This window comes from Ranitomeya imitator, chromosome 1 (genome assembly GCF_032444005.1).
Source record: "Ranitomeya imitator isolate aRanImi1 chromosome 1, aRanImi1.pri, whole genome shotgun sequence".
Lineage (NCBI taxonomy): Eukaryota > Metazoa > Chordata > Amphibia > Anura > Dendrobatidae > Ranitomeya > Ranitomeya imitator.
This window is the reverse complement of record NC_091282.1, coordinates 249,736,694-249,764,362: the sequence shown is the minus strand read 5'-3', so window position 1 is coordinate 249,764,362 and position 27,669 is coordinate 249,736,694. Positions and strand designations below refer to the sequence as shown.

Below are 27,669 nucleotides of genomic sequence, written 5' to 3'. Positions count from 1 at the left end.
GACACCATTCTAAAAACGGCACCCCTCAAGGTACTCAAAACCACATTCAAGAAGTTTATTAACCCTTCAGGTGCTTCACAGCAGCAGAAGCAACATGCAAAGAAAAAATGAACATTTAACTTTTTAGTCACAAAAATTATCTTTTAGCAACAATTTTTTTATTTTCCCAATGGTAAAAGGAGAAACTGAACCACGAAAGTTGTTGTCCAATTTGTCCTGAGTACGCTGATACCTCATATGTGGGGGTAAACCACTGTTTGGGCGCACGGCAGGGCTTGGAAGGGAAGGAGCGCCATTTGACTTTTTGAATCAAAAATTGGCTCCACTCTTTAGCGGACACCATGTCACGTTTGGAGAGCCCCCGTGTGCCTAAAAATTGGAGCTCCCCCACAAGTGACCCCATTTTGGAAACTAGACGCCCCAAGGAACTTATCTAGATGCATAGTGAGTAGGGTTGAGCGACCTTGACTGTTTTAGGGTCGAGCCGGGTTTCGCGAAACCCGACTATCTCAAAAGTCGAGTCGAGTGAAATCGGCCGATTATGGCGAAAAGTCGAGGATTGACCGAAACACGAAACCCAATGCAAAGCCAATGGGAATTTTTTTTTTCTCTCTCTCTCTCTCTCTCTCTCCCCCGTCTGTCCCTGAACTGAAAAGCTGGTGTTACACAGTGCAAATCGCTACAGCGCACAAGCGACAACATAGCGATAGGCGTCCACGCTCCTAAGACCTATGTCATCACTCTGCCCACGCCCCTTCATTGGCTGAAAAAAATGGCGCCAAGCGCGTCAGAAGAAACGCGACTTTGGCGCGAAAGTCGATGTACCGCATGGCCGACCCCACACAGGGATCGGGTCGGGTTTCATGAAACCCGACTTTGCCAAAAGTCGGCGACTTTTGAAAATGAACGATCCGTTTCGCTCAACCCTAATAGTGAGCACTTTGAACCCCCAGGTGCTTCACAAATTGATCCGTAAAAATGAAAAAGTACGTTTTTTTTCACAAAAAAATTCTTTTAGCCTCAATTTTTTCATTTTCACATAGGCAACAGGATAAAATGGATCCTAAAATGTGTTGGGCAATTTCTCCTGAGTACGCCGATACCTCATATGTGGGGGTAAACCACTGTTTGGGCACATGGTAAGGCTCGGAAGGGAAGGAGCGCCATTTGACTTTTTGAATGAAAAATTATTTCCATCGTTAGCGGACACCATGTCGCGTTTGGAGAGCTCCTGTGTGCCTAAACATTGGCGCTCCCCCACAAGTGACCCCATTTTGGAAACTAGACCCCCCAAGGAACTTATTTAGATGCCTAGTGAGCACTTTAAACCCTCAGGTGCTTCACAAATTGATCTGTAAAAATGAAAAAGTACTTTTTTTTCACACAAAAAATTCTTTTCGCCTCAATTTTTTCATTTTCACATGGGCGGTAGGATAAAATGGATCATAAAATTTGTTGGGCAATTTCTCCCGAGTACGCCGATACCTCATATGTGGGGGTAAACCACTGTTTGGGCACACGGCAGGGCTCGGAAGGGAAGGCGCGCCATTTGACTTTTTGAATGGAAAATTAGCTCCAATTGTTAGCGGACACCATGTCGCGTTTGGAGAGCCCCTGTGTGCCTATGCATTGGAGCTCCCCCACAAGTGACCCCATTTTGGAAACTAGACCCCCCAAGGAACTTATCTAGATGCATATTAAGCACTTTAAACCCCCAGGTGCTTCACAGAAGTTTATAACGCAGAGCCATGAAAATAAAAAATAATTTTTCTTTCCTCAAAAATGATTTTTTAGCCTGGAATTTCCTATTTTGCCAAGGATAATAGGAGAAATTGGACCCCAAATATTGTTGTCCAGTTTGTCCTGAGTACGCTGATACCCCATATGTGGGGGTAAACCACTGTTTGGGCACACGGCAGGGCTCGGAAGGGATGGCACGCCATTTGGCTTTTTAAATGGAAAATTAGCTCCAATCATTAGCGGACACCATGTCACGTTTGGAGAGCCCCTGTGTGCCTAAACATTAGAGATCCCCCAGAAATGACCCCATTTTGGAAACTAGACCCCCAAAGGAACTAATCTAGATGTGTGGTGAGGACTTTGAACCCCCAAGTGCTTCACAGAAGTTTATAACGCAGAGCCATGAAAATAAAAAAAAAAAAAATTATTTTCTCAAAAATGATCTTTTAGCCTGCAATTTTTTATTTTCCAAAGGGTAACAGGAGAAATTTGACCCCAAAAGTTGTTGTCCAGTTTCTCCTGAGTATGCTGATACCCCATATGTGGGGGTAAACCACTGTTTGGGCACATGCCGGGGCTCGGAAGTGAAGTAGTGACGTTTTGAAATGCAGACTTTGATGGAATGCTCTGTGGGCGTCACGTTGCGTTTGCAGACCCACTGATGTGCCTAAACAGTAGAAACCCCCCACAAGTGACCCCATTTTGGAAACTAGACCCCGAAAGGAACTTCTCTAGATGTGTGGTGAGCACTTTGAACCCCCAAGTGCTTCATAGAAGTTTATAATGCAGAGCCGTGAAAATAATAAATACGTTTTCTTTCCTCAAAAATAATTTTTTAGCCCAGAATTTTTTATTTTCCCAAGGGTTACAGGAGAAATTTGACCCCAATATTTGTTGTCCAGTTTCTCCTGAGCACGCTGATACCCCATGTGTGGGGGTAAACCACTGTTTGGGCACACGTCGGGGCTCAGAAGGGAAGTAGTGACTTTTGAAATGCAGACTTTGATGGAATGGTCTGCGGGCGTCACATTGCGTTTGCAGAGCCTCTGGTGTGCCTAAACAGTAGAAACCCCCCACAAGTGACCCCATTTTAGAAACTAGACCCCCCAAGGAACTTATCTAGATATGTGGTGAGCACTTTGAACCCCCAAGTGCTTCACAGACGTTTACAACGCAGAGCCGTGAAAATAAAAAATCATTTTTCTTTCCTCAAAAATGATGTTTTAGCAAGCATTTTTTTATTTTCACAAGGGTAACAGGAGAAACTGGACCCCAGTAATTGTTGCGCAGTTTATCCTGAGTATGCTGGTACCCCATATGTGGGGGTAAACCACTGTTTGGGCACACGTCGGGGCTCGGAAGTGAGGGAGCACCATTTGACTTTTTGAATACGAGATTGGCTGGAATCAATGGTGGCGCCATGTTGCGTTTGGAGACCCCCTGATGTGCCTAAACAGTGGAAACCCCTCAATTCTAACTCCAACACTAACCCCCCCACACCCCCAACCCTAATCCCAACTGTAGCCATAACCCTAATCACAACACACCCCTAACGCTAATCCCAACTGTAGCCATAACCCTAATCACAACCCTAATTCCAACCCTAACCCTAAGGCTATGTGCCCACGTTGCGGATTCGTGTGAGATTTTTCAGCATCATTTTTGAAAAATCCGCGGGTAAAAGGCACTGCGTTTTACCTGCGGATTTTCCGCGGATTTCCAGTGTTTTTTGTGCGGATTTCACCTGCGGATTCCTATTGAGGAACAGGTGTAAAACGCCGCGGAATCCGTACAAAGAATTGACATGCTGCGGAAAATACAACGCAGCGTTTCCGCGCGGTATTTTCCGCACCATGGGCACAGCGGATTTGGTTTTTCATATGTTTACATGGTACTGTAAACCTGATGGAACACTGCTGCGAATCCGCAGCCAAATCCGTACAGTGTGCACATAGCCTAATTCTAAAGGTATGTGCACACGCTGCGGAAAACGCTGCGGATCCGCAGCAGTTTCCCATGAGTTTACAGTTCAATGTAAACCTACGGGAAACAAAAATCGCTGTACACATGCTGCGGAAAAACTGCACGGAAACGCAGCGGTTTACATTCCGCAGCATGTCACTTCTTTGTGCGGATTCCGCAGCGGTTTTACAACTGCTCCAATAGAAAATCGCAATTGTAAAACCGCAGTGAAATGCGCAGAAAAAAACGCGGTAAATCCGCCATAAATCCGCAGCGGTTTAGCACTGCGGATTTATCAAATCCGCAGCGGAAAAATCTGCAGAGGAACTGAATACGTGTGCACATACCGAAACCCTAACCCTACCCCTAACTCTACCCCTACCCCTACCCCTAACCCTATTCTAACATTAGTGGAAAAAAAAAATTCTTTATTTTTTTATTGTCCCTACCTATGGGGGTGACAAAGGGGGGGGGAAGGGGGGGTCATTTATTATTTTTTTTATTTTGATCACTGAGATATAATCTATCTCAGTGATCAAAACTCACTTTGGAATGAATCTGCCGGCCGGCAGATTCGGCGGGCGCACTGCGCATGCACCCGCCATTTTGGAAGATGGCGGCGCCCAGGGAGAAGACGGACGGAGCTCGGCAGGATCGGTAAGTATGAAGGGGTGGGGGGGGGGGTGGGGGGAGCACGGGGGGGGGAATCGGACCATGGGGGGAGGAATCGGAGCGCGGCAGGCGTGGAACGGAGCACAGGGGGGTGGAACGGAGCACGGGGGGCGTGGAACGGAGCACGAGGGGGGCTGGAACGGAGCACGGGGGGGGCTGGAACGGAGCACGGGGGGGGGGGGGGGTGATTGGAGCACGGGGGGAGCGGACAAGAGCACGGGGGGAGCCGGAGCACAGGACGGAGGGGAGCCGGAGCAGTGTACCGGACAGATCGGGGGGCTGGGGGGGCGATCGGTGGGGTAGGGTGGGGGCACATTAGTATTTCCAGCCATGGCCGATGATATTTCAGCATCGGCCATGGCTGGATTGTAATATTTCACCCGTTATAATAGGTGAAATATTACAAATCGCTCTGATTGGCTGTTGAAAGTGAAACTGCCAATCAGAGCGATCGTAGCCACGAGGGGGTGAAGCCACCCCCCCTGGGCTAAACTACCACTCCCCCTGTCCCTGCAGATCGGGTGAAATGGGAGTTAACCCTTTCACCGGATCTGCAGGTACGCGATCTTTCCATGACGTCACATAGGCGTCATGGGTCGGATTGGCACCGACTTTCATGACGCCTACGTGGCGTCATGGGTCGGGAAGGGGTTAATAAAATCAAGATTTAAAAAAAAAAAAAAAATAATATCAGCAAATAAGTTAAATACATACGGTATTATACATGCTGTATTATACATGCGATCACACTGCAGTGCAGGTGCTTGCCTGCTGAATGGGATTTATCTACTATATAATTGTCTAAGGGTCACTTCCGTCTTTCTGTCTGTCCTTCTGTGTCACGGATATTCATTGGTTGCGGCCTCGGTCTGTCATGGAATCCAAGTCACTGATTGGTCGTGGCAAAACGCCCATGACCAATCAGCGACGGGCGCAGTCCGACGGCAACATGGCCGCTCCTTCCTCCCCGCAGTCAGTGCCCGCTCCATACTCCCCTCCAGTCAGCCCTCACACAGGGTTAATGGCAGCGCTAATGGACCGCATTATGCCGCGGTGTAACGCACTCCATTACCGCTGCTATTAACCCTGTGACACCAACTTTTTTACTATTGATGCTGCCCATGCAGCATCAATAGTAAAAAGATGTAATGTTAAAAATAAAAAAATCATCATATACTCACCTTCCAGCGCCTTTCCTGCTCCTCACGACGCTCCGGTGACCGCTCCATGCATTGCGATCTCGCGAGATGATGACGTATCGGTCTCGCGAGACCTCTACATCATCATCTCGCGAGACCGCAATGCACTCTTGAGACCGGAGCGCACGAGGAGCGTCGGTAACCGCTTCCTGGATCCAGGGGCCAATGGAGGGCGAGTATATGACTTTTTTTTTTTTAATTTTTAATTTTTTTATTTTTATTTTTTAACAGGGATATGATGCCCACATTGCTATATATATGTGGGCTGCGCAACGTACTGCGCAGCGGGCTGTGCAACGTACTGCGCAACGTACTGCGCTATACATTACGCATACATATTCTAGAATACCCGATGCGTTAGAATCGTGCCACCATCTAGTTCAATAATAATGGGATACATATTCAATTCAAGATAGACAACAGCCTGCATTGACCACGCTGCAACCTCAACTCCACTGGAGCTACCGCAACCTCCGACCTACTGTCTCCTTCCCCATCATCCTGTAGAATGTAAGCCCGCAAGGGCAGGACCCAGTCCTATCAGTCTTATCTTTTAATGGGAAAAATAGCTATTAGTCATACCGGTAATTAGGTTTCCAGGAGTCCATACTGAAAGCACCCCGGAGGACGCCCTCCTCCTCCTCGCAGGGACAGGAAACACACGAGAGTTCAAATATCCGGTTCCTCCCACCGATCCTCAGTGTTGTAACAAGAACCAAAACATGGAATAATGCAAATAAAACTTTTAATGATATAATCACATTACAAAATAGTATATAGGCACAAGTCTGAATACACCTGAGTTTATTACATACATGGGGGGGGGGGGGAACTACTGGTGCTGTCAGTATGGACTCCTGGAAACATAATTACCGGTATGACTAATACCTATTTTCCAGGACGTCCCTCCTGACAGCACCCCGGAGAGTACCCAAGGACCTCCTCAGGGTGGGATTACCGCTTGGAGGACTTTCCTCCCAAAAGCCGTGTGCTGACCAGACGTTACATCAAGCTTATAATGTCTACAGAAAGTGTCAGCCTTGGCCCACGTTGCGGCCTTACAAATCTGTATCTACAGAAGCTCCTGCACGCTCCGCCCAGCAGGCAGAAACACCACGGGTAGAGTGGGCTTTTAAGCCTAAAGGAGGGGACATACCCTCTGAATGATAAGCGTCTGAGATCACATTTGTGATCCAGCGTGCAATAGAGGCCTTCTTACCCTTATTCTTTCCCCCGAACAGAATGAAGAGGTTTGGATCTATACGCCAACAGTCTGTGGCTTTTAGATAATCTAATACCCCCTGTCTAACATCCAGAGAATGGAGGACTCTTTCTTTCTCGTTAGCCGGGTTATTACAAAATGAAGGGAGAATAATTTCCTGATTTCTATTTTTAATAGAGGCTACCTTCGGGATAAAGGCTGGATCTAATTTCAGGATTAGGTAGTCTTCCCTGATCTGTAGATAAAGATCTCTGATACATAGAGCCTGAATCTCTCCAACCCTCTTAGCCGTAGTGATCGCCACTAAGAAAGTGGTTTTACGAGTGAGAATAGAAATAGGCATATTATCCCCCGAAGAGTAGACGCCCTTGCATAGTGCCCTAAGAACCAAGTTAAGGTCCCAAGATGGGGACAGCTGTCTAATGGAGGGACGCATCCTCTGAGTGGCCCGAATAAACCTTATTATCCATGGGTGAGATGCCAAAGAATAGTCTAGGAATGAACTTAGCGCGGACACCTGGACCTTTAATGTGCTGGGACGAAGACCCAAATTAAACCCTTTCTGTAGAAAGTCCAAGATACCAGGGATGTCTGGAGAGCCTGATACAACATCAGACCTGCCACCTTCTAGACAAAAGCGTTTCCAGATATTCCGGTAAATGGCTGAGGTAACTGGTTTCCTACTATCCTGGATCGTAGATATGACCTGGTCTGATAGGCCTTTTGACTTCAGGGTGTCCCTTTCAGGATCAGGCTGAAAGACGGAGTTTGCTTGGGTCTGGATGATACACTGGACCCTGGTGAATGACTTTCCCTCTGATGGGCAATTCGACTGGATTGTCGATTGCCAACGTCCCCAGCACTGGAAACTCGCTCCTTCTTGGCCAATGCGGTACGTTTAGGATGACGGCTGCCTGATCTTCCTTGATCTTTCGCAGCACAGCTGGAATTAATGCCAGTGGTGGAAATGCATATGACAGAGGTTGATCCCATCGCTGGCTCAGAGCATCTACCCCTTCTGGCAAATCCGAGGGGTTCAGGTTGAAGAATCTTGGGGTCTTCGCGTTCCTCCTGCTTGCGAATAAGTCGATGTTGGGAGTTCCCCATCTGAGACATAACCTTCGGAATATGCTCTGCTCCAATTCCCACTCTGTTGGACACAGGTTCCGCCTGCTCAGGTAATCCGCTACCACGTTCTGGGATCCTTCTAGATGGATCGCCGTTATAGATGGCACTGTGTCCTCTGCCCAGCTGAAGATCATCTCTGCTAGGTCCTGCAGTGGTTGATATCTTGGTCCTCCCTAATGGTTCAGGAATGAGACTGTTACGTTGTCGGAGAATATTCTTACGTGGCAATCTGAGAGGCTGAACCGATTGTGTCTCAATGCTTGCCATACGGCGTAGAGTTCCCTGAAGTTGGACGATCTGTTTTTTATGCTTTCTGGCCACTTGCCTTGCAAAATTCTGCCTTGTAGATGAGCTCCCCAGCCCCATGCGCTGGCGTCCGTAGTAATAACTACGTAAGGGGAAGTGATCCACAGAACTCCCACCATTAGGTTTTCTGATCGTATCCACCAGAAGAGAGATCTTCGTGTTAGACCAGTCAGCCTTAATGGAGCCTCTAGTGAGGACTGACGTCGATCCCAGTTGGACAAGATCTGCTTTTGTAGCTGTCTTGAGTGTGACTGCGCCCACCTGACGCATGGTATACAGGCTGTCATTAGGCCTAGAACTTTCATAGCCATCCTTATGGTAATTCGATGTTCCAAAAGATATCGGACTCGAGTCTGAATTATCATTCTCTTGATGTCGAGTAGTGAAGATATTCTGCGTCTGGAGTCCAGAAGCACCCCCAGGAAGGTTTTCCTTTGTTCTGGTAGAAGATCGGATTTCTGCCAGTTTATAACCCATCCGAGATGACAGAGCAATAGTCCGCTCTCTGATCTTCCAGGAGCTTTACGGAATCTGCCACGAGAAGGAAATAGTCTTGGTACGGAATTATGATGCCTTGCTTCCTTAGGAAGGCCACCATCTCTGATACAAGTTTGGTAAAAATACGAGGAGCAGAAGCCAGACCGAAGGGGAGGCCCTGAAATTGATAGTGGCAGGTCCGAGATGGCAGAGCTACTGCAAACCTCAGAAGGCTCTGAGATAAAGGATGTACTGGGACCTGGTAGTAGGCCCTTTTTAGGTCGATAGTACACATGACCGCATTTTGATTTATAAGCGGGATTGCTGAACGAATGGATTCCATGCGGAACCTTTTGTATCTCACCCAATGGTTTAAAGGCTTTAAGTTTATTATAGTGCGGGTGTTGCCCGATGGCCGTGCGATAATGAAAAGGGAAGAGTAGTGACCTTTCCCCAACTCTGACTGAGGGACAGGAATTATTACCTCTGTCCTGAGCATGTCTTGTAAGTCTTTTAGTATAGCCGAATCTGCCACGACTAATGTAGGTGTAATGTACCTTTCTGGGGGAGGAGAATAAAGTTCTACACTAACCCTCGGATACAGTACTGAGAACCCACTGATTTTGCGTAATCTGACCCCAATTTTTTGCAAACCTCCGAAGCCTCCCCCCGATGCGGGTGGCGTCATAAAGACTTGTTTTTATAAGAAGGGCTAAAGAAAGAACCTCTGTTCCTACTACTTTGTCCCCGGGAGCCTCTGTAGGATCCTCTGCTGGACCGACCCTGACCCCTATGATCGAACTGCTTTCTGGAGAAGAAACCTCTCCGAAAGGACTGAGAACGTTTAGGTTTGTCCTCCGGAAATCCCTTCTTTTTATCAGAAGCTGACTCAAGGATGGAGTCCAAAGCAGGTCCAAAAACCCTCTGTCCCGAAAACGGAATAGAGCAGAGTTTGGATTTAGAGGCATTGTCACCTGACCATGACCTTAGTCACACCGCCCTCCTAGCCGCATTAGATAGAGAACTATTACGGGCTGAAAATCTAACAGATTCGGCTGTCATATAAGAAAGCCATTGCTGATTTCATTATGGGAAAGGAATGCAAAATATCCGATCTGGGGGTCTTATTGGATAGTTGCTCTTCCAACTGCCCCATCCATAAGTACATAGATCTGGCCACCGAAGTGGCCGCTATGTTAGTTTCAATCAGGGCTGCGGAAGCCTCCCAAGCCCCATTAAGAAGGATGTCCGCCTTCCTATCCATAGGATCACGAAGACTAGAGGAGTCTTCGAAGGGTATAGCAGTCTTTTTTGTGACTTTTGCGATGGGAACATCAATTTTAGGGATCTCCTCCCATAGCTTGACATCCTCAGGATCGAACGGCAGGCAACTTTTAAAGTCACGAGATTAGTATTATCTGCTTTCAGCCTCCTTCCATTCCTCTAGGATCATAGCTTTAATATGATCACTAATGGGAAACACAGTCAGGTTTCGTGCCAACAGTCCCCCGAACATTAAGTCCTGTCTGGACTGTGGCTTAGCAGTATCTTCAATCTGCATCGTATTCCTGACCGCCTGGACAAGTTCATCTGTCTCTTCAGAATGGAAGAGATACTTCCTGCCTCGGTCCTGGTTTTCTACGGGAATTTCTCCCTCCTCCTCTGATGGCAAGTCCCTGCACTCGGAACCTTCATCAGAAGAATACTCTGGCTCCCCATGGGCTTCCTCCTTCCTGGCCCGCTTGCGACCAGCTATGGGACTGGCAGGCTGAGAATGCGAGAGGCTGGCTATAGAAGCCTGCACTTCCTCCCGAATAAGGGATCTCATCTCAGAAAATAGCGATGACTGCTCGTCCTTCATGATTTTAGACATGCAGGTGTCACAGAGGGTCTTGCCATGGGAGTCTGGTAGTTTAGTATGGCATACAGGACATCTGTTGCTCTTCACCGTGATCTTCCCAGACTTTTTAGCCGTGAGGAGCGGTTCAATCCCGGAGCCTCGTCCTGCTCCGGGCCTTTGGGGTAGAGGGAATCCCCCCCCCCCGGGGAGTTTCGACCCTGGGCCGCTTGACAGGGAGAAGGTTTGGATGCCCGCCCGATATCCCTGAGCCCGGTAAGCCTGCTGCTTCTCTGCGTGTGTCCCTCCGTGCAGGACACTGGGGATCGGTGGGAGGAACCGGCTATTTGAACTCTCGTGTGTTTCCTGTCCCTGCGAGGAGGAGGAGGACGTCCTCCGGGGTGCTGTCAGGAGGGACATCCTGGAAAAAAAAAATTATGCAAGTTTGGGATTGCCATAATCTTACTGACCTTAAGAATTGGGATTCGGAATCATAGAATCATTTTTACAGCAGAGTGAAAGGTATAAAAACAACATGCCAGAACTGCATATTTTTTTTGCGTCTCACAAGGTCACCAAATTTCATCTGAAATGCAGTGTGTAAACTTGGCTATTAAACAGCCGCCAATCAGTGGTTCTTTAGCGCTACCAGTCAGAGTGTAAACGAACCTTTAGGCCACAGTCACACATTCAGTATTTGTGTCAGTATTGTACATCCATATTTGTTAAGCCCCTTTCACACAGTAGTTTTTTGCCGTCAGTCACAATCCGTTGGCTCGACGGATCCGTCGCAGATTGTGAAAAACTGATGCGACGGATTCATTTTTTCAATGGATCCGACTAGTGGATCTGGCTAATTGTATCCAAAATAAATCGGAGCATGCTCAGTTAAAAAAAAAAAAAAACGGAATCCGACGCCGGATTCCATCATTTGACGGATCCAGCGCCTATAGGCTTCCATTCGAGCAAACGACAGACGGTGACGTAAACAAAAAAACGTTACTTTGTCCGTTGTCTCCGGCCGCCGGACAAACAATTTTCGATGGATCCGGAGAACAACGGATGAAACGTGAGGCCATCCGTCGCTAATACAAGTCTATGAGGAGAAAAAAATGATTCGGCGGCATCAGACGCTGGATCCATTTATTTATTTTTTTTCCCCCCCTCGAAATTCTACGGATTGTGACTGATAGCAAAAAACTGATGTGTGAAAGGGGCTTTATCCAAAACCAGGAAAGGGTGAAAAATACAGAAGTGGAGACATGTTTCTATAATACTTTTCCTCTCATTGTTCCACACCTGATTTTGACTTACAAATACTGATGTAAAATACTAAAAATACATACTGTATTTTCCGGCGTATAAGACGACTTTTTAACCCCTGAAAATCATCTCAAAAGTCGTGGGTCGTCTTATACGCCGGGTACGGCGTGTGCAGGGAGCGGTCCTGTATGATTCTCAGGATCTGGAGGAGAGGAGACTCCTTCAGGTCCTGAGATCCATATTCATGTAAAAAACCAACAAAAAAAATAAAAAAAAAATATGGGATATACTTACCCTCTGACGGCCCGAAGCTCTCAACGGTGCAAGCGGCGGCCTCCATTCCTAAGGATGCATTGAGTGAAGGACCTTCGATGACGGGTCATCTTATATGCCCAATCGTCTTATACACCAGAAAATATGGTATCTCATGAAGTAGTGCAAATGTCCTTCAATAAATAAATTAGCAACCAGTTGTATTATATGGGACTTCACCACTGCAACCCTGTCAAAGAATCCCAGGGAAAAAGGATTCCCTGAAATGTTTTATGATCATCTAAGAAACAAATTAGTCATGTGCAGATGTGTAAGAGACAATATACAAATTTGTATTTTGTGAAAAAAAAAATGTGGTGACGTTTCGGCTACTGAAGCTTGAAGAAGGCTCACACTTTGGAGCTGAACTGTTTGCCACATGGCTATTAAACTACCTTTTTTCCCACAAAATAAAAATCTGTAAATGGTGGTGAACACGGTGGCTCAGTGGTTAGCACTCTAGGGTCCTGGGTACAAATCCCACCAAGGACAACATCTGCAAGGAGTTTGTATGTTCTCCCCATGTTTGCGTGGGTTTCCTCCGGGTACTCCGGTTTCCTCCCACACTCCAAAGACATAGTGATAGGGAATCTAGAATGTGAGCTCCATTGGGGACAGAGATAATGTCTGTAAAATGCTGCAGAATATGATGGCGCTATGTAAGCAATAAAAGATTAATAAAATAAATAGTAATCTACTATCAGAATATCCTACTGCCAAGGAAAACCTCTCTAAACAAGGTTTATATACATGATGAACAAGCAAAGTATTTCAGAACACATACGGAGCACAGCTTATTCCAGCCATTGTGGAGATTTCTAGTCATATTAAAGAGATTAGGAAGGAATTACCATAATAAGCGACTCGAGAACCATAACCATGGAGATATCAGACTTCTCATGGGATGAAAGTAATTTACTTTGTTTTGCAACAACCCCCTTCTTTATGTGTATGGAACTTATCGGTAATACTGGATCAGTCAATCAGAATGACATGGACCTATGCTTTTAACAACTATTTTCTGAACACGTCTACCTGGACAACTTTAAATCATTCACACTAAGAGCTTAGATACTTTGAGTCATAGAAAGAAAAAAAAAAGCAGCAATAATGTGCAAGTGTGTTTATACATGCTCAGAGCAGAGCAAATCATTTCAGGGTTTTACTTTAATAAAGAAATTCCAGACTGCAAAGGATATACAAGTCCACTGCCGAGCACCAAAGCAAGGTGCAAGGGTACGTGCCTGCGTATTTATGCAGCAGCCAGATGTTACAGCATAGTGGATGAGATTTCTAGAAATCCCATGTCCACAATGCGCCCAGACGCCCGCAGATCACCCGCGGAGACAGACAAGCAGGGCGTCTCTCCAGATCGCAGAATGTCAATTTCCATTGTGGGGACGCGGTAAATCCACATGGTTCAATGACTACATGCGGATTTACCTGCATTTAGCGAACACACCCTGCGGCCAAAGCGCTGCAAGATGCAGATCATGAGCACCCAGCCTACGGCCAAGAAATGCATCTAGCTAAGGCTACTTTCACACTTGCGTTGTGTTAGAGCCGTCGCAATGCGTCGTTTTGGGAAAAAAACGCATCCTGCAAATGTGCCCGCAGGATGCGTTTTTTGCCCATAGACTTGTATTGCCGACGGATCGCGATGTATGTCCATACGTCTCGTCCGTCGTGCACTGGTTGCGTCGTGTTTTGGTGGACCGTCGGCATGAAAAAATGTTCAATGTAACGTTTTTTCGTACGTCGCGTCCGCCATTTCCTACCACGCATGCGCAGCCGGAACTCCGCCCCCTCCTCCCAGGACATAGAATGGGCAGCAGATGGGTTGAAAAACTGCATCCGCTGCCCACGTTGTGGCGAATTTTCACAACGTACGTCGGGCCGACACAAGTGTGAAAGTAGCCTAAGGCAACACCAACTTCATGGAAACTAAAGGCAAACAGAACAAGATATGATCTTGTAATGACACAGAGGAAACACTAAACAAGGAGGTGTGAAGTGCTGTAAACACTATGCAGACATCCCAGCCTCAGGCTACAGTGCAGCATAGCAGCTAGCCTAAAGGTACCGTCACACTCAGCAACTTTACAACGAGAACGACAACGATCCGTGACGTTGCAGCGTCCTGGATAGCGATCTCGTTGTGTTTGACACGCAGCAGCGATCTGGATCCCGCTGTGCCATCGCTGGTCGGAGCTAGAAGTCCAGAACTTTATTTGGTCGTCAGGTCGGCGTGATTCGTCATGTTTGACATCAAAAGCAACGACACCAGCAATGTTTTACATGGAGCGAACAACCAGCGAGAACGATAAGCGAGTCGCCGTTACGTCACTGGATCGCTCCTGCATCGTTCTGGTGTTACATTGTTTGACGTCTCTACAGCGACCTAAACAGCGACGCTCCAGCGATCGGCTCGTTGTCTATATTGCTGCAGCGTCGCTGAGTGTGACGGTACCTTAACTGTAGTGTGCCATCAACCTTCTATACAGCCATGCAAGTGGGAAGATCTGTAATATACAAAATAAATACATGAATTGTTTAACAATAGTAATTAGTTTTAAGGCTACTTTCACACTTCCATCTTCCAAATCTGCACAGGATCCGTCAAGACGTTGAAATGACGGATCCTGTGCAGATTGTGGAAAACGTGTGCACTGGGCCCGTCTTTCTGACGGACCCGTCGAGGCTATGTGCACCTGTTGTGTATGCGTCTTCACAGCGGTTTTCCGCTGCGAAAACGCATACACAACACAAACCAGGTTAAAAATAATAATAATAAAAAAAAAAAATTTTTCAATATCCTCACCTACCAGAGTCCCGCACAGCGATGCTTCCGGCAGCTAGCATTCCTAGTACTATATTGCGAAATCTCGCAAGAAGTTGCTGTCTCGCGAGATTTCGCAATGTATTACTATGAACACTAGCTGCCGGGAGCATCGCTGCGCGGGAACGCCGGTAGGTGAGGATATTTCAATTTTTTATTTGTTTAAATTATTTTTAACATTTTATCTTGTTACTATTGATGCTGCATAGGCAGCATCAATAGTAAAAAGAGAAAGAGCGAGCGAGAGAGAATTTCCCTGATGGGAAATTCATCCACGCATGCTCTCTTTGAAAAGACGGGACCCGTCCCTGGATTCCTGCTTTTCACAGGCAGCGACGCATCCTGCGCCCATAGGCTACTATTGTAGCCAGTGACGGGCAGCGCAGGATGCGTCACTGACTGATTTTCCGATGTGCAGAAAAAACGTTCCTCTTAACGTTTTCTCTGCCCGACGGACCGTTTTTTTTATGCAGGATTCAGTGAAAGACGGATGAAACGGATGGCCATCCGTCACAACCCGTTGCTAATACAAGTCTATGAGAAAATGCAGAATCCTGCATTCTCAAAAAAGGATGGATTGTGACGGGAGCTGAAAGACGGAAGTGTGAAAGAGGCCTTTAAAGTATAAAAGTAACAGATTTGCAAAACAAATCTCCATACAGTCCATAGGACTAACCTTCACTTCACAAATTGGCTCTAAAGAATTGAATTTTGTCAAAGCAAACAAGAAAATTCCGTACTTTAGTATAAAACCACAAGCAGCCAATGTGTGCCATATTCTGCTGGCATCTGTGCGTTTTTGATCAGTATCTACAGGAATTAATAATTCTTATATACTTAAAGGGGTTCAAAATATTTGAAAATTACCACAATGCAAAGAAAATGACAAGTCTGATGTAAATCCCCTAAAAGAAACCTTTAACAAAAACATGCATGAAATTAAAAGACTCAAGAAAATAAGAGGCAAAATGCTACTTAATAAAGCATCATTCTTGCACTTCACTAAAACAGGGACCACGCTGATGGCTACTGGATGTGTGCTACTGGAAACAGACAGGTAAAGCGAAGTGCCCACGATCCGAAAAGCAGCATTGTAGACGCAGCAAGTGCCCACTGTGCTTCTACTTACCACAGTGCGGTAAAAGAATGCAATGTATGTGGAACCAGTCTTCTGGCGGCCATACAAAAATGTACACTCATTAGGGGTTAACTATACAAAAAGATATACAGTACATTTCATTATTACACTGCACCCCTGGATTATTAAATCTTCATGGCTAAATCTTGTGATGAAAGCTGGAGCTAAACAGCACTGTGGCAATGTCCTAATCTATTAATACTAGTATTTCATAATCCTAAACTATGCAAAGGCTTAGGTGTAAGAACTGGATCTACGGCACTCATCAAATGTGCAAAATCCTCCAGAAATGTGCGCCTGCAGGGTTCAGGACTTCAGCAATCGTACGTCTCAGAACAGGTGGAAACGGAAGCCTTGAAAACAACCCTCACCCCAAGGCAGGAAATGCTCATTTCTATACAGTAGCATCAAAAGGGCAACCGCTAAGAAATTATTAACACAGCTACATTGTGATCTTGTCACGTAACGGGACCTATTGTTTAAATCAAGTCCAATGGAAGATTACCTCTAGTCTAGTGATGTCTATGGTCCAAGTAGCTTCTGCATCAAGTGCGGTCAGGACAAGATGGCTGCCTTCATACAGAAGATGGGTAAAAGGTTAGAGGGAACCTAAAGCCTCCATGAAGAGTCCTATTCCATCAAGTATCCGATATAAGAAAGCTTTGGGCTATTGGCAGAAAACATTTAAATTCCCAAGGACTAGTCTGGCTGGGCCTCTATTCTCCTAGCCTAGTCCCCGCCTCAGGTGCTGTAATGGCGCCCACTCAGCGTGACTGACACCTTCTATGCTCTGTGACAGCATCAGTACAGGACATTGTGTGACTTCATGAGAATCCCAGCACTAAAGGTACCTTCACACATAACGATATCGTTAACAATATCGTTGCTTTTTGTGACGTAGCAACGATATCGTTAAGGAAATCGTTCTGTGTGACAGCGACCAACGATCAGGCCCCTGCTGGGAGATCGTTGGTCGCTGAGTAAAGTCCAGAACTTTATTTAGTCGCTGGATCTCCCGCGGACATCGCTGGATCGGCGTGTGTGACGCCGATTCAGCGATGTCTTCACTGGTAACCAGGGTAAACATCGGGTTACTAAGCGCAGGGCCGCGCTTAGTAACCCGATGTTTACCCTGGTTACCAGCGTAAACGTAAAAAAAACAAACACTACATACTTACCTTCAGCTGTCTGTCCCCGGCGCTCTGCTTCTCTGCTTTCCTCCTGCACTGACTGTGAGCGTTGGTCAGCCGGAAAGCAGAGCGGTGATGTCACCGCTCTGCTTTCCGGCCGCTGTGCTCACAGCCAGACCAGAGAAGCAGAGCGCCGGGGACAGACAGCGGTAGGTAAGTATGTAGCGGTTGTTTTTTTACTTTTAGGATGGTAACCAGGGTAAACATCGGGTTACTAAGCGCGGCCCTGCGCTTAGTAACCCGATGTTTACCCTGGTTACCAGCGAAGACATCGCTGAATCGGCGTCACACACGCCAATTCAGCGATGTCAGCGGGACCTCAACGATCAAAAAATGGCCCAGGCCATTCCGACACGACCAGCGATCTCACAGCAGGGGCCTGATCGCTGCTACGTGTCACACATAGCGAGATCGCTACTGAGATCGCTGTTGCGTCACAAAACTTGTGACTCAGCAGCGATCTAGCTAGCGATCTCGCTATGTATGACGGGGCCTTAAGAGCTGTTATCTTAGCATGCTCTGTTTGTTTTACATCTTTGAGCATAAAGATCAAAAAGCGAGGTTAATTGCAATAGGGCATTTCCCTTCAATTTTAAATGAACAGCAGATGACCTGACTATTAAAGCATTTGGATTTAAATACAACATGTCTATTTAAGGATATCCTCTGTGCCTTTTTTTGTATCCATGTATGATTTTTTGGACTTTATCAGATATTTTTATATTATGCCTGTAGCACCCAAGGGCCCGTATTGTATCTCCTGATCGGGACCACCAATGCCCCGCTCTTAACATCCTCCTTCGGGGTACATGAAGTTGCAGGATACATAATATTCTCATTTTTCTATTCCCCCCTATTTTAAGGTTTTCAAAACCCGCTACCAATTTATCTTGGGGGTGAAAATTCGATAACGCATTGACGCTTTTTTGATTTTATATTACTTGTCAATCACCGCAATGTTACATACACCTTCCCGTGGGGCGGAGATATTTAGTCTGCGTGCCAATCTGCGGTTCATGCTGGACTCTGCGGGCCTGTCCAGAGCAGGTCACGTGAACTCATGCGAACCGGAAACCGCACTTCATGGATGGTGAGTTACGGGACACGTGACTTTTCTCATGTGGCGCCCTATTTAAAGCCGTCTAGCTAAGCACGGTGAATCCGCTCCTCTATTTTGTGATGTGCGATGGATAGCACACACCATCTCTATTTTGAAGTGGCTTCTCCCCTGATGATTAAGCCATAAGAAACGCATCGGGAGATATACTAAGGAGGGAGGATGGAAATGCAGTCCGGGTGCAAACTGAAGGAATGGGATTTCTAATGGGCATGAAAAGGGCCTCACCCATGAACATTGGCATCTCGTACTAGCCCATCTTACGCTGTGAAGGAAGGAGTCTATATCTCGGGTGAGATTGTTCCTTAATGTACTGTGGCAGAAAAGTTACTGGCTTCCTTGTTCTCTGCTGACATTTTGAAATTGGTGTATGTAGACTGCAGGGTAAGCAGTATACGAGGCCTGATGGCATTATGCTGTATGGTGGAGAGATTTTTAAGCTAAGATTTTGATAAACTTCACCGGGCTATGAGATTTACAGCACTCTGCAGGGGCGTCTGACATCAATATGTATAATGTGTGTTATTTCTGTGGTATGTACGTCTGTGTTTTTTTGGCCTGAGGACTTTTTAATGGATTATATTAAAAGTTATTTTTTATAATTTAACTACAGTTCTACCTTGCTGGTTACACTTTCTACCTGATTGGTGGTACTATTTTAATAATTTGCAGAGTGCAGATTACAATCATGCTGAGTGTATGGGACTACAGCTCCCTAGACTCGAGACTAGGCAGCGAAAATAGATGTAACAGAGGGGTTTTGTTTTTTACACTGGACACTTAAGTAAAACGTAACGATAGGGCTCTGTCTGATAATGGTGCCAGTTTGGGGTTCTTCCCATGTGCTCACAGGTACCTGTCCTAACTATCGATGACACGTGTCTGTCAGTGTAACAAGGCAGTGACCATTTATATTCTATAGGGGATTACCTCCCCAGGAAAAACTAATATAATTAGCCTTTTATCTATAATGACATTCCCTTTAGTTATTTAGTTCCTTTTCTATTCCCCTGAGAACCATATTAACTGTTTATGGAGCTGACAGCTATTTTGAGTTGCAGATATATAGAGAGATTTTTATTTTAATCAACAGCGAAAGCCATAACTGTAACACTATGTGCACACGTCACGAATTGCCACGGAAATTTCCGGGGCAATTCTGGAACTCCCTGCCGGGAAAACGCATGCGGAATTGGCATGCTTTTTCCCGCTAAATACTGGCGTTTTACAAGCGATCTGTAGCATCACTTGGAAAACTGATTGACAGGTTGGTCACACTTGTCAAACAGTGTTAGACAAGTGTGACCAACTTTTTACTATTGATGCTGCCTATGCCTCATCAATAGTAAAAAGATATAATGTTAAAAATAATTTAAAAAAAAATCGTGATATTCTCATCTTCCGGCATCCCTCGCGATGCTGCCAGAAGCTTCCGTTCCCAATAATGCCTAGCGGCAATGACCCCAGATGACGTAGCGGTCTCGCGAGACCCACGTCATCATAGTTCATTCTCGCCATGCATTATTGGGAATGGAAGCATCGCGAGGAGCGGGAACGCTGCCGAAGCCGCCGGAAGGTGGGAATATCATGATTTTTTATTTTAATCCTTTTTTTTTTTTTTTTTTACAATTACGGTACAATTTTGTGCTACATATGACTTACTGATTAATCTCAACAATTGTTTTTTTTAATAATAGTGTATGTAGTGTACCCCGATTCCCCATGTATGCTGAGAAATAACTTACCAAAGTCGCCGTTTTCGCCTGTCAATCAGGCTGGTCAGGTCGGCAGGGCGTGGTGACATCGGTGGTTCTTCCTCAGCTTTACGTTGGTGGCGTAGTGGTGAACAAGCAGCGCGCGATCTGCGCTGTAATCCCTTGCATCGGTGGGGGCGGCCATCTTCCTGGGGCCGCGCGTGCGCAGATCGAGTGCTCTGCTGCACGGGGCTTCAGGAAAATGGCCGCGGGATGCCGCGCGTGCGCATTAGAGATCGCGGCGGCCATTTTCCCAAAGCCGAGATGCAAACTCGGCTTTGGGAAAATGGCCGCCGCGATCTCTAATGCGCACGCGCGGCATCCCGCGGCCATTTTCCTGAAGCCCCGTGCAGCAGAGCACTCGATCTGCGCACGCGCGGCCCCAGGAAGATGGCCGCCCCCACCGACGAAAGGGATGACAGCGCAGATCGCGCGCTGTGTCTTCACCACTACGCCACTACGCCACCAACGTAAAGCTGAGGAAGAACCAGCGATGTCACCACGCCCTCCCGACCTGACCAGCCTGATTGACAGGCGAAAACGGCGACTTTGGTAAGTTATTTCTCAGCATACATAGGGAATCGGGGTACACTACATACACTATAGGAACACACAGCGCAGGCCCTATTTAACAGTATTTATAGCTCAATCTCAAAAAACGGGGTGACAGGTTCCCTTTAAAGGCACTGGCAAGCTGAGTTCAAGTCACAGAATGGCATGGATGGGGTGACAAAGGGAGCCCCTTGCTTCTGTCCACCTATGGCATCTCATGGGTTAACTGGATTGATAGGGGAAGGATTAGAACTAGATGATGGAAAAGAAAAAAAAGACACATTCTTTATCTGTGAACCTAATGACAAGGATTGGCCACAGGTGATTAGTGGAGATCCACACTGGACTGTGCTGAAGTTACTGCCAATCCAGATAGGCAGGGGTCCCAGAGGACTGCCACAATGTGATTTAAAGGGAACCTGCCACCCCAAAATCGAAGGTGAGCTAAGCCCACCGGCATTCCGTAATGCTGTAGATAAGCCCCCGATGTAACATGCAAGATAAGAAAAAGAGGTTAGATTATACTCACCCAGGGGCGGTCCGGTCCGATGGGCGTTGCGATCGGTCCGGGGCCGCCTATCTTCATATGATGACGTCCTCTTCTTGTATTCACGCTGTGGCTCCGGTGCAGGAGTACTTTGCCTGCCCTGTTGATGGCAGAGCAAAGTACTGCAGTGCGCAGGCACCCGGAAAGGTCAGAGGCCCAGCGCCTGCGCACTGCAGTACTTTGCTCTGCCCTCAACAGGGCAGGCAAAGTACTCCTGCGCCGGAGCCGCAGTGTGGAGACAAGAAGAGGACGTCATCGTAAGAAGATGGGAGGCCCCGGACTGGACCGCGATGCCCATCGGATCGGACCGCCCCTGGGTGAGTATAATCTAACCTCTTTTTCTCATCTTTCAGGATACATCGGGGGCTTATCAACAGCATTACAGAATGCTGTAGATAAGCCCCTGATGCCAGTGGGCTTAGCTCATCTTTGATTTTGGGGGTGACAGGTTCCCTTTAAAAAGGGTTTTCCCATTACATATTATATAAACACATAAAAACAAACATTAGTGGGTACATCAGCCGCCATCATGCAGCCGAATATGTCATCACACGGATTAACACAAAATGCAGAAACAGCCGAGTAGAAAAAGACTTGTCAGCAATCAAGCGACAGACATTAAGTCACACTATATAGATTGATGACATTTAATGGGGTTGGCCACCTATTGGACTATTTTAAAAAAATGCATGTGTTTTGTGCTAAAAATTTATTTTTGATATTGCTACTTTTCTTTTGCATTGTTTGGATTTTACAGGTCTTTTTTTCCCCCATAAACACTTAACTTTACTGAGGTCCTAAATGAACTGAGAGGACTTCAGAAGAAGAGAGAGAAAACTTAAGGTACCGTCACACTTAGCGACGCTGCAGCGATACCGACAACGATCCGGATCGCTGCAGCGTCGCTGTTTGGTCGCTGGAGAGCTGTCACACAGACAGCTCTCCAGCGACCAACGATCCCGAAGTCCCCGGTAACCAGGGTAAACATCGGGTAACTAAGCGCAGGGCCGCGCTTAGTAACCCGCTGTTTACCCTGGTTACAAGCGTAAAAAAACAAACAGTACATACTTACATTCAGCTGTCTGTCCCTTGCCGTCTGGTTCCTGCACTGACTGCTGGCCGTAAAGTGAAAGTGAAAGCACAGCACAGCGGTGAGTCACACAGCGGTGACTCACCGCTGTGGCTGTGCTCTGCTTTCACTTTACGGCCAGCAGTCAGTGCAGGAACCAGACGGCAAGGGACAGACAGCTGAATGCAAGTATGTACTGTTTGTTTTTTTACGCTGGTAACCAGGGTAAACAGCGGGTTACTAAGCGCGGCCCTGCGCTTAGTTACCCGATGTTTACCCTGGTTACCAGTGAAGACATCGCTGGATCGGTGTCACACACGCCGATTCAGCGATGTCTACGGGGAGTCCAGCGACGAAATAAAGTTCTGGACTTTCTTCCCCGACCAGCGATCTCCCAGCAGGGGCCTGATCGCTGCTGCCTGTCACACTGGACGATATCGCTAGCGAGGACGCTGCAACGTCACGGATCGCTAGCGATATCGTCTAGTGTGACAGTACCTTTAGACTCTAATCAGACTGTAAGGGTACCGTCACACAGTGGCATTTTGATCGCTACGACGGCACGATCCGTGACGCTCCAGCATCGTAACAATATCGCTCCAGCGTCATAGACTGCTGTCACACTTTGCAATGTACGACACTGGAGCGATAATTTCATGACGTATGTGCGATGTAGAATCTGTTGGTTACTATGCGCACATCGTATACAATATCGTGCACACCTTTGTCACACCATGCGATCATGCCGCCACAGCGGGACACTAGACGACGAAAGAAAGTTTCAAACGATCTGCTACGACGTACGATTCTCAGCGGGGTCCCTGATCGCAGGAACGTGTCAGACACAGCGAGATCGCTGGAACGTCACGGATATATCGCTGGAACGTCACAAATCGTGCCGTTGTAGCGATCAAAATGCCACTGTGTGACGGTACCCTTAGAACCAGCTACTGACAGATTCTCAGCCAATTCATTCTGTAGTCAGCAATAGAAGGTGCAACATTTTTTAACCAAACCCAAAGGCAGACTTTAGTACAAAAAAAAAAACCACAAAAAAAACCAAAACAAAACAAAAAAAAACAGCCTTCACCGAAAGGCAACTATTTTAACGTTATGGGAAATTAAGAATATAAGGGTAATATACAGACAGCCATCATAGTAACGTGCTATAAAACCATAACCTACTAGTGACGAGCAGTCATGCCACCTGTATGCCAGGGGTAACTGGAGCAGAAGTGAAGGAACTGGAAGTATCAGTGCAAACTGCCCCTCCTGTCACCACTAGGAAAGCTCTACAAGTGAGACCAGGCTGCTCCTCCTGTCACCACCAGGCAAGTTCTACAAGTGAGACCAGGCTGCTCCTCCTGTCACCACCAGGCAGCTCTACAAGTGAGACCAGGCTGCTCCTCCTGTCACCACCAAGCAGCTCTACAAGTGAGACCAGGCTGCTCCTCCTGTCACCACCAGGCAGCTCTACAAGTGAGACCAGGCTGCTCCTCCTGTCACCACCAGGCAGCTCTACAAGTGAGACCAGGCTGCTCCTCCTGTCACCACCAGGCAGCTCTACAAGTGAGACCAGGCTGCTCCTCCTGTCACCACCAGGCAGCTCTACAAGTGAGACCAGGCTGCTCCTCCTGTCACCACCAGGCAGATCTACAAGTGAGACCAGGCTGCTCCTCCTGTCACCACCAGGCAGCTCTACAAGTGAGACCAGGCTGCTCCTCCTGTCACCACCAGGCAGCTCTACAAGTGAGACCAGGCTGCTCCTCCTGTCACCACCAGGCAGCTCTACAAGTGAGACCAGGCTGCTCCTCCTGTCACCACCAGGCAGCTCTACAAGTGAGACCAGGCTGCTCCTCCTGTCACCACCAGGCAGATCTACAAGTGAGACCAGGCTGCTCCTCCTGTCACCACCAGGCAGCTCTACAAGTGAGACCAGGCTGCTCCTCCTGTCACCACCAGGCAGCTCTACAAGTGAGACCAGGCTGCTCCTCCTGTCACCACCAGGCAGATCTACAAGTGAGACCAGGCTGCTCCTCCTGTCACCACCAGGCAGCTCTACAAGTGAGACCAGGCTGCTCCTCCTGTCACCACCAGGCAGCTCTACAAGTGAGACCAGGCTGCTCCTCCTGTCACCACCAGGCAGCTCTACAAGTGAGACCAGGCTGCTCCTCCTGTCACCACCAGGCAGATCTACAAGTGAGACCAGGCTGCTCCTCCTGTCACCACCAGGCAGCTCTACAAGTGAGACCAGGCTGCTCCTCCTGTCACCTCCAGGCAGCTCTACAAGTGAGGCCAGGCCGCTCCACATGTCACCTCTCAGGCCATTGATTCTCCTAAGTGTTATTATGGACTGCTGACACCCGGGGCTGCCGTACAGGCTCCTCCATACAGGGGTAACCTTGAGCAGAGGCAGCGGCTCCTCTTACCATGGCGAATCCGGACAGCAGCGCCGAGGTGCGGCTGGAGGCCTTGAGCTTGGCCCGGCTCAGGTAGAGCTTCCTCCAGGACAGCGCCTGCATCGAGTGCTCGTTCAGACTCATGAGCTCCACGTAGCTCCGGCTAATCCACTCCGGGTAGGACAACTCCTCCTCCTTCACCTCCTGCTGCTGGGGCCGCGGGCGGGATCTCTGTGCTGCTGGACTGCACGCCGGTAACATTTGCCCCCAGCCTAGTAGAGCTCGCCCACCCGCCTCATGGTACACACCGGGGAACGAGCGGGCCTCCTAGGGAGAGCTACTGCTAGCAGCACAGGCCTGTGCCAGAGAGGGCGTCACCCGCCGTGTGCCCAAGTCTGACTCACAGCGAATTGTCGCCTTACTTCTGCCAACCAGCTACATTGTGGTCGTTACTTCCGCCAACCAGCAGAGGCGTGCGTGAACTTCACACTAGTCTGCAGAGATCAATCATTGCTTTGGTCCTTGACCGCCCCCTGCTGGCTGGAGGAATAATGGCTGCCTAGTCTTTAGATTTGTTCTGTCTGTCGCCCCAAAAACGATAAGTAAACCGCAGCTACAGGTATGGCAGGGACTCAGCCACCAAAAAAAAGATGTAGTGTAGGTTTTAGTGGTTTAGTTACCAGAAAGGAAAAATAAAAAAATGTTATTTCACATGCAAATGAGAGGGCATCAGTGCACCTATGAGTGGGTGCAGGCAGTGCTGCATGTGGGCTGTCAATCAAAATAAGACAAAGTGCTCAGTATGCAGATTGCAGGGTATGTTGGCGCACAAAGCTCTTGGGCCAGACGTCTACCAAAGTGCCCTCAGGAATGTACTAAAAAGAATGAATAAAAGGAATAAAATATAATTTACTGTAGATTATATTCCCTGTGCTTGTTAGGTGGGCATTGAGCATGGTATACAGTATATGTAGATTACAGGGGAATGAGCACATATCCTATTTAAACAGGAGCAGGTGCATAAGTAGAAATAATGGTGCCCCATAGCGGAGGTTGTGTTTGACCCCCCCCCCCCCCCCCCCCCCCCCCCCCACACACACACACACACACACATACATACACACAAATCACTTTAATATTTGATGGGACTTGAGCATATCCCACGACTTTGTAGCCCTTACAAAGTCATTTTCCTCTTAGAGAGTCCTCTATACAATATTTTGGGCATCACATAGTCCTCCATGCAGTATTATGGTCACCACATTGTCCTCCATCCAGTATTATGGGCACCACATTGTCCTCCATCCAGTATTATGGGCACCACATTGTCCTCCATCCAGTATTATGGGCACCACATTGTCCTCCATCCAGTATTATGGGCATCACATAGTCCTTCATACAGTATTATGGTCACCACATAGTCATCCATACCATATTATGGTCACCACATAGTCCTCTATACAGAATTATGTGCACCACATAGTCCTCCATATAGTATTATGGGCACCACATAGTCCTTAATACAGTATTATCCTTATCACATAGTCCTCCATTCAGTATTATGGTCACCACATAGTCCTCCATACAGCATTATGGTCATCACATTGTCATCCAAACAGTATTATGGGCACCACATAGTCCTTCATACAGTATTATGGGCACCACATAGTCCTCCATACAGTATTATGGGCACCATATAGTCCTTAGTGTTAAAACTCGCAAGCGTGAGGACCCTTGACGCAGGTTGCGAGCTTGCATATCTTGGCAAAAATATCGACTAATACCTCACATATTTGTATATGTATTTTCTGCACTTTATCTTTCAGGGTGCAGTTGGACCCAGTTTGTTTTGTAAACTGTGGTGTCTTTTCACATGGGATGCATGTGGATAGCGCTGGGAAGCCCGCCTGATCGAATAGTATGGGCGTCACTAATAGGCTGTTAACCTGGATGCTGTGCATCACCTGTATGTGAACAGCGCCCCATACAAGCCTCTATTGTGCAATAATATACAAAGCAACCACCCCCTCCATGTATTGGGAGGCTATGAGCGGTTGTCTCATTGGTATTTTTGTACCTGTGTTGGGTAAACCTCAAACCCTACAGAATCCCCAAAGCCCGCCGGGAGATAATCTCCAAGGAAGTGAAGAGAAATGCTGGACCTCGGAGTGATAGAGGAATAATAAAGTGGCTGGTCAAGACCCATCGTCCTCATTCCAAAACCTAATGGCGAATGGCGGTTTTGTAAAGACTACCGCACGCTCAATGAGGTGTCCCGTTTTGACGCGTACCCAGTGCCCCACATGGATGAACTCATTGAGCGACTGGGACCCGCAAGGTACTTGACAACCCCTAACCTGACGAAGGGGTATTGGCAGATCCCCATGTCGCAGAGCGCCAAGGAGAAGACTGCCTTCTCAATGCTGGATAGGTGTTTTCAGTATTCCAGGATGTACTTCAGACTGCAGGGGGCCCCGGCTACCTTCCAAAGGGCGATGGATCGAATCTTGGCTCCACATAGGAAATATGCTGCAGCCTACTTGGATGACATTGTCATCTTTAGCCTTGACAGGAGTTTGCACCTTCCCAAGGTACAGGCGATCCTTGAAGCATTGAGGAAAGCGTGATTCACCATAAATATCGAGAAGTGTGCCACAGGGAAGAAAGAGGTCAGGTACTTAGGCTACATAGTTGGGAGAGGCCAAATCAAGCCCCAGATGAATAAAATAGGGGCAATTCAGGAGTGGCCGCAACCATTCTCCAAGAAGAAAGTGAGGGCGTTTCTTGGGATTGTGGGGTATTACCGGCATTTTATCCCAAACTTTGCCATAATTGCCACACCATTAACAGATCTCCTTGTGGGCACCAAGTCAACAATGGTGAATTGGACTCCTGACACAGAGATGGTGTTTCAAGAACTGAAGCGGGCTCTGTGCAAGCATCTGG

At 47.4% G+C, this 27,669-nt stretch overlaps 1 protein-coding gene and 1 long non-coding RNA gene across 2 annotated transcripts in view; both read right to left on the bottom strand.

The window, feature by feature from the left end:
- LOC138667129 (calcium release-activated calcium channel protein 1-like) overlaps window positions 1-25,171 on the bottom strand; it is a 32,177-nt gene extending 7,006 nt beyond the window's left edge. The window contains exon 1 of the mRNA XM_069755442.1: window positions 24,754-25,171. Coding sequence (XP_069611543.1) covers window positions 24,754-24,984 — 231 coding nt within the window. The 5' untranslated portion in view covers window positions 24,985-25,171. The remainder of the gene's footprint in view (window positions 1-24,753) is intronic.
- Window positions 1-27,669, bottom strand: part of LOC138667149 (uncharacterized) — a 93,927-nt gene that overhangs the window by 13,706 nt on the left and 52,552 nt on the right. The window lies entirely within an intron of this gene.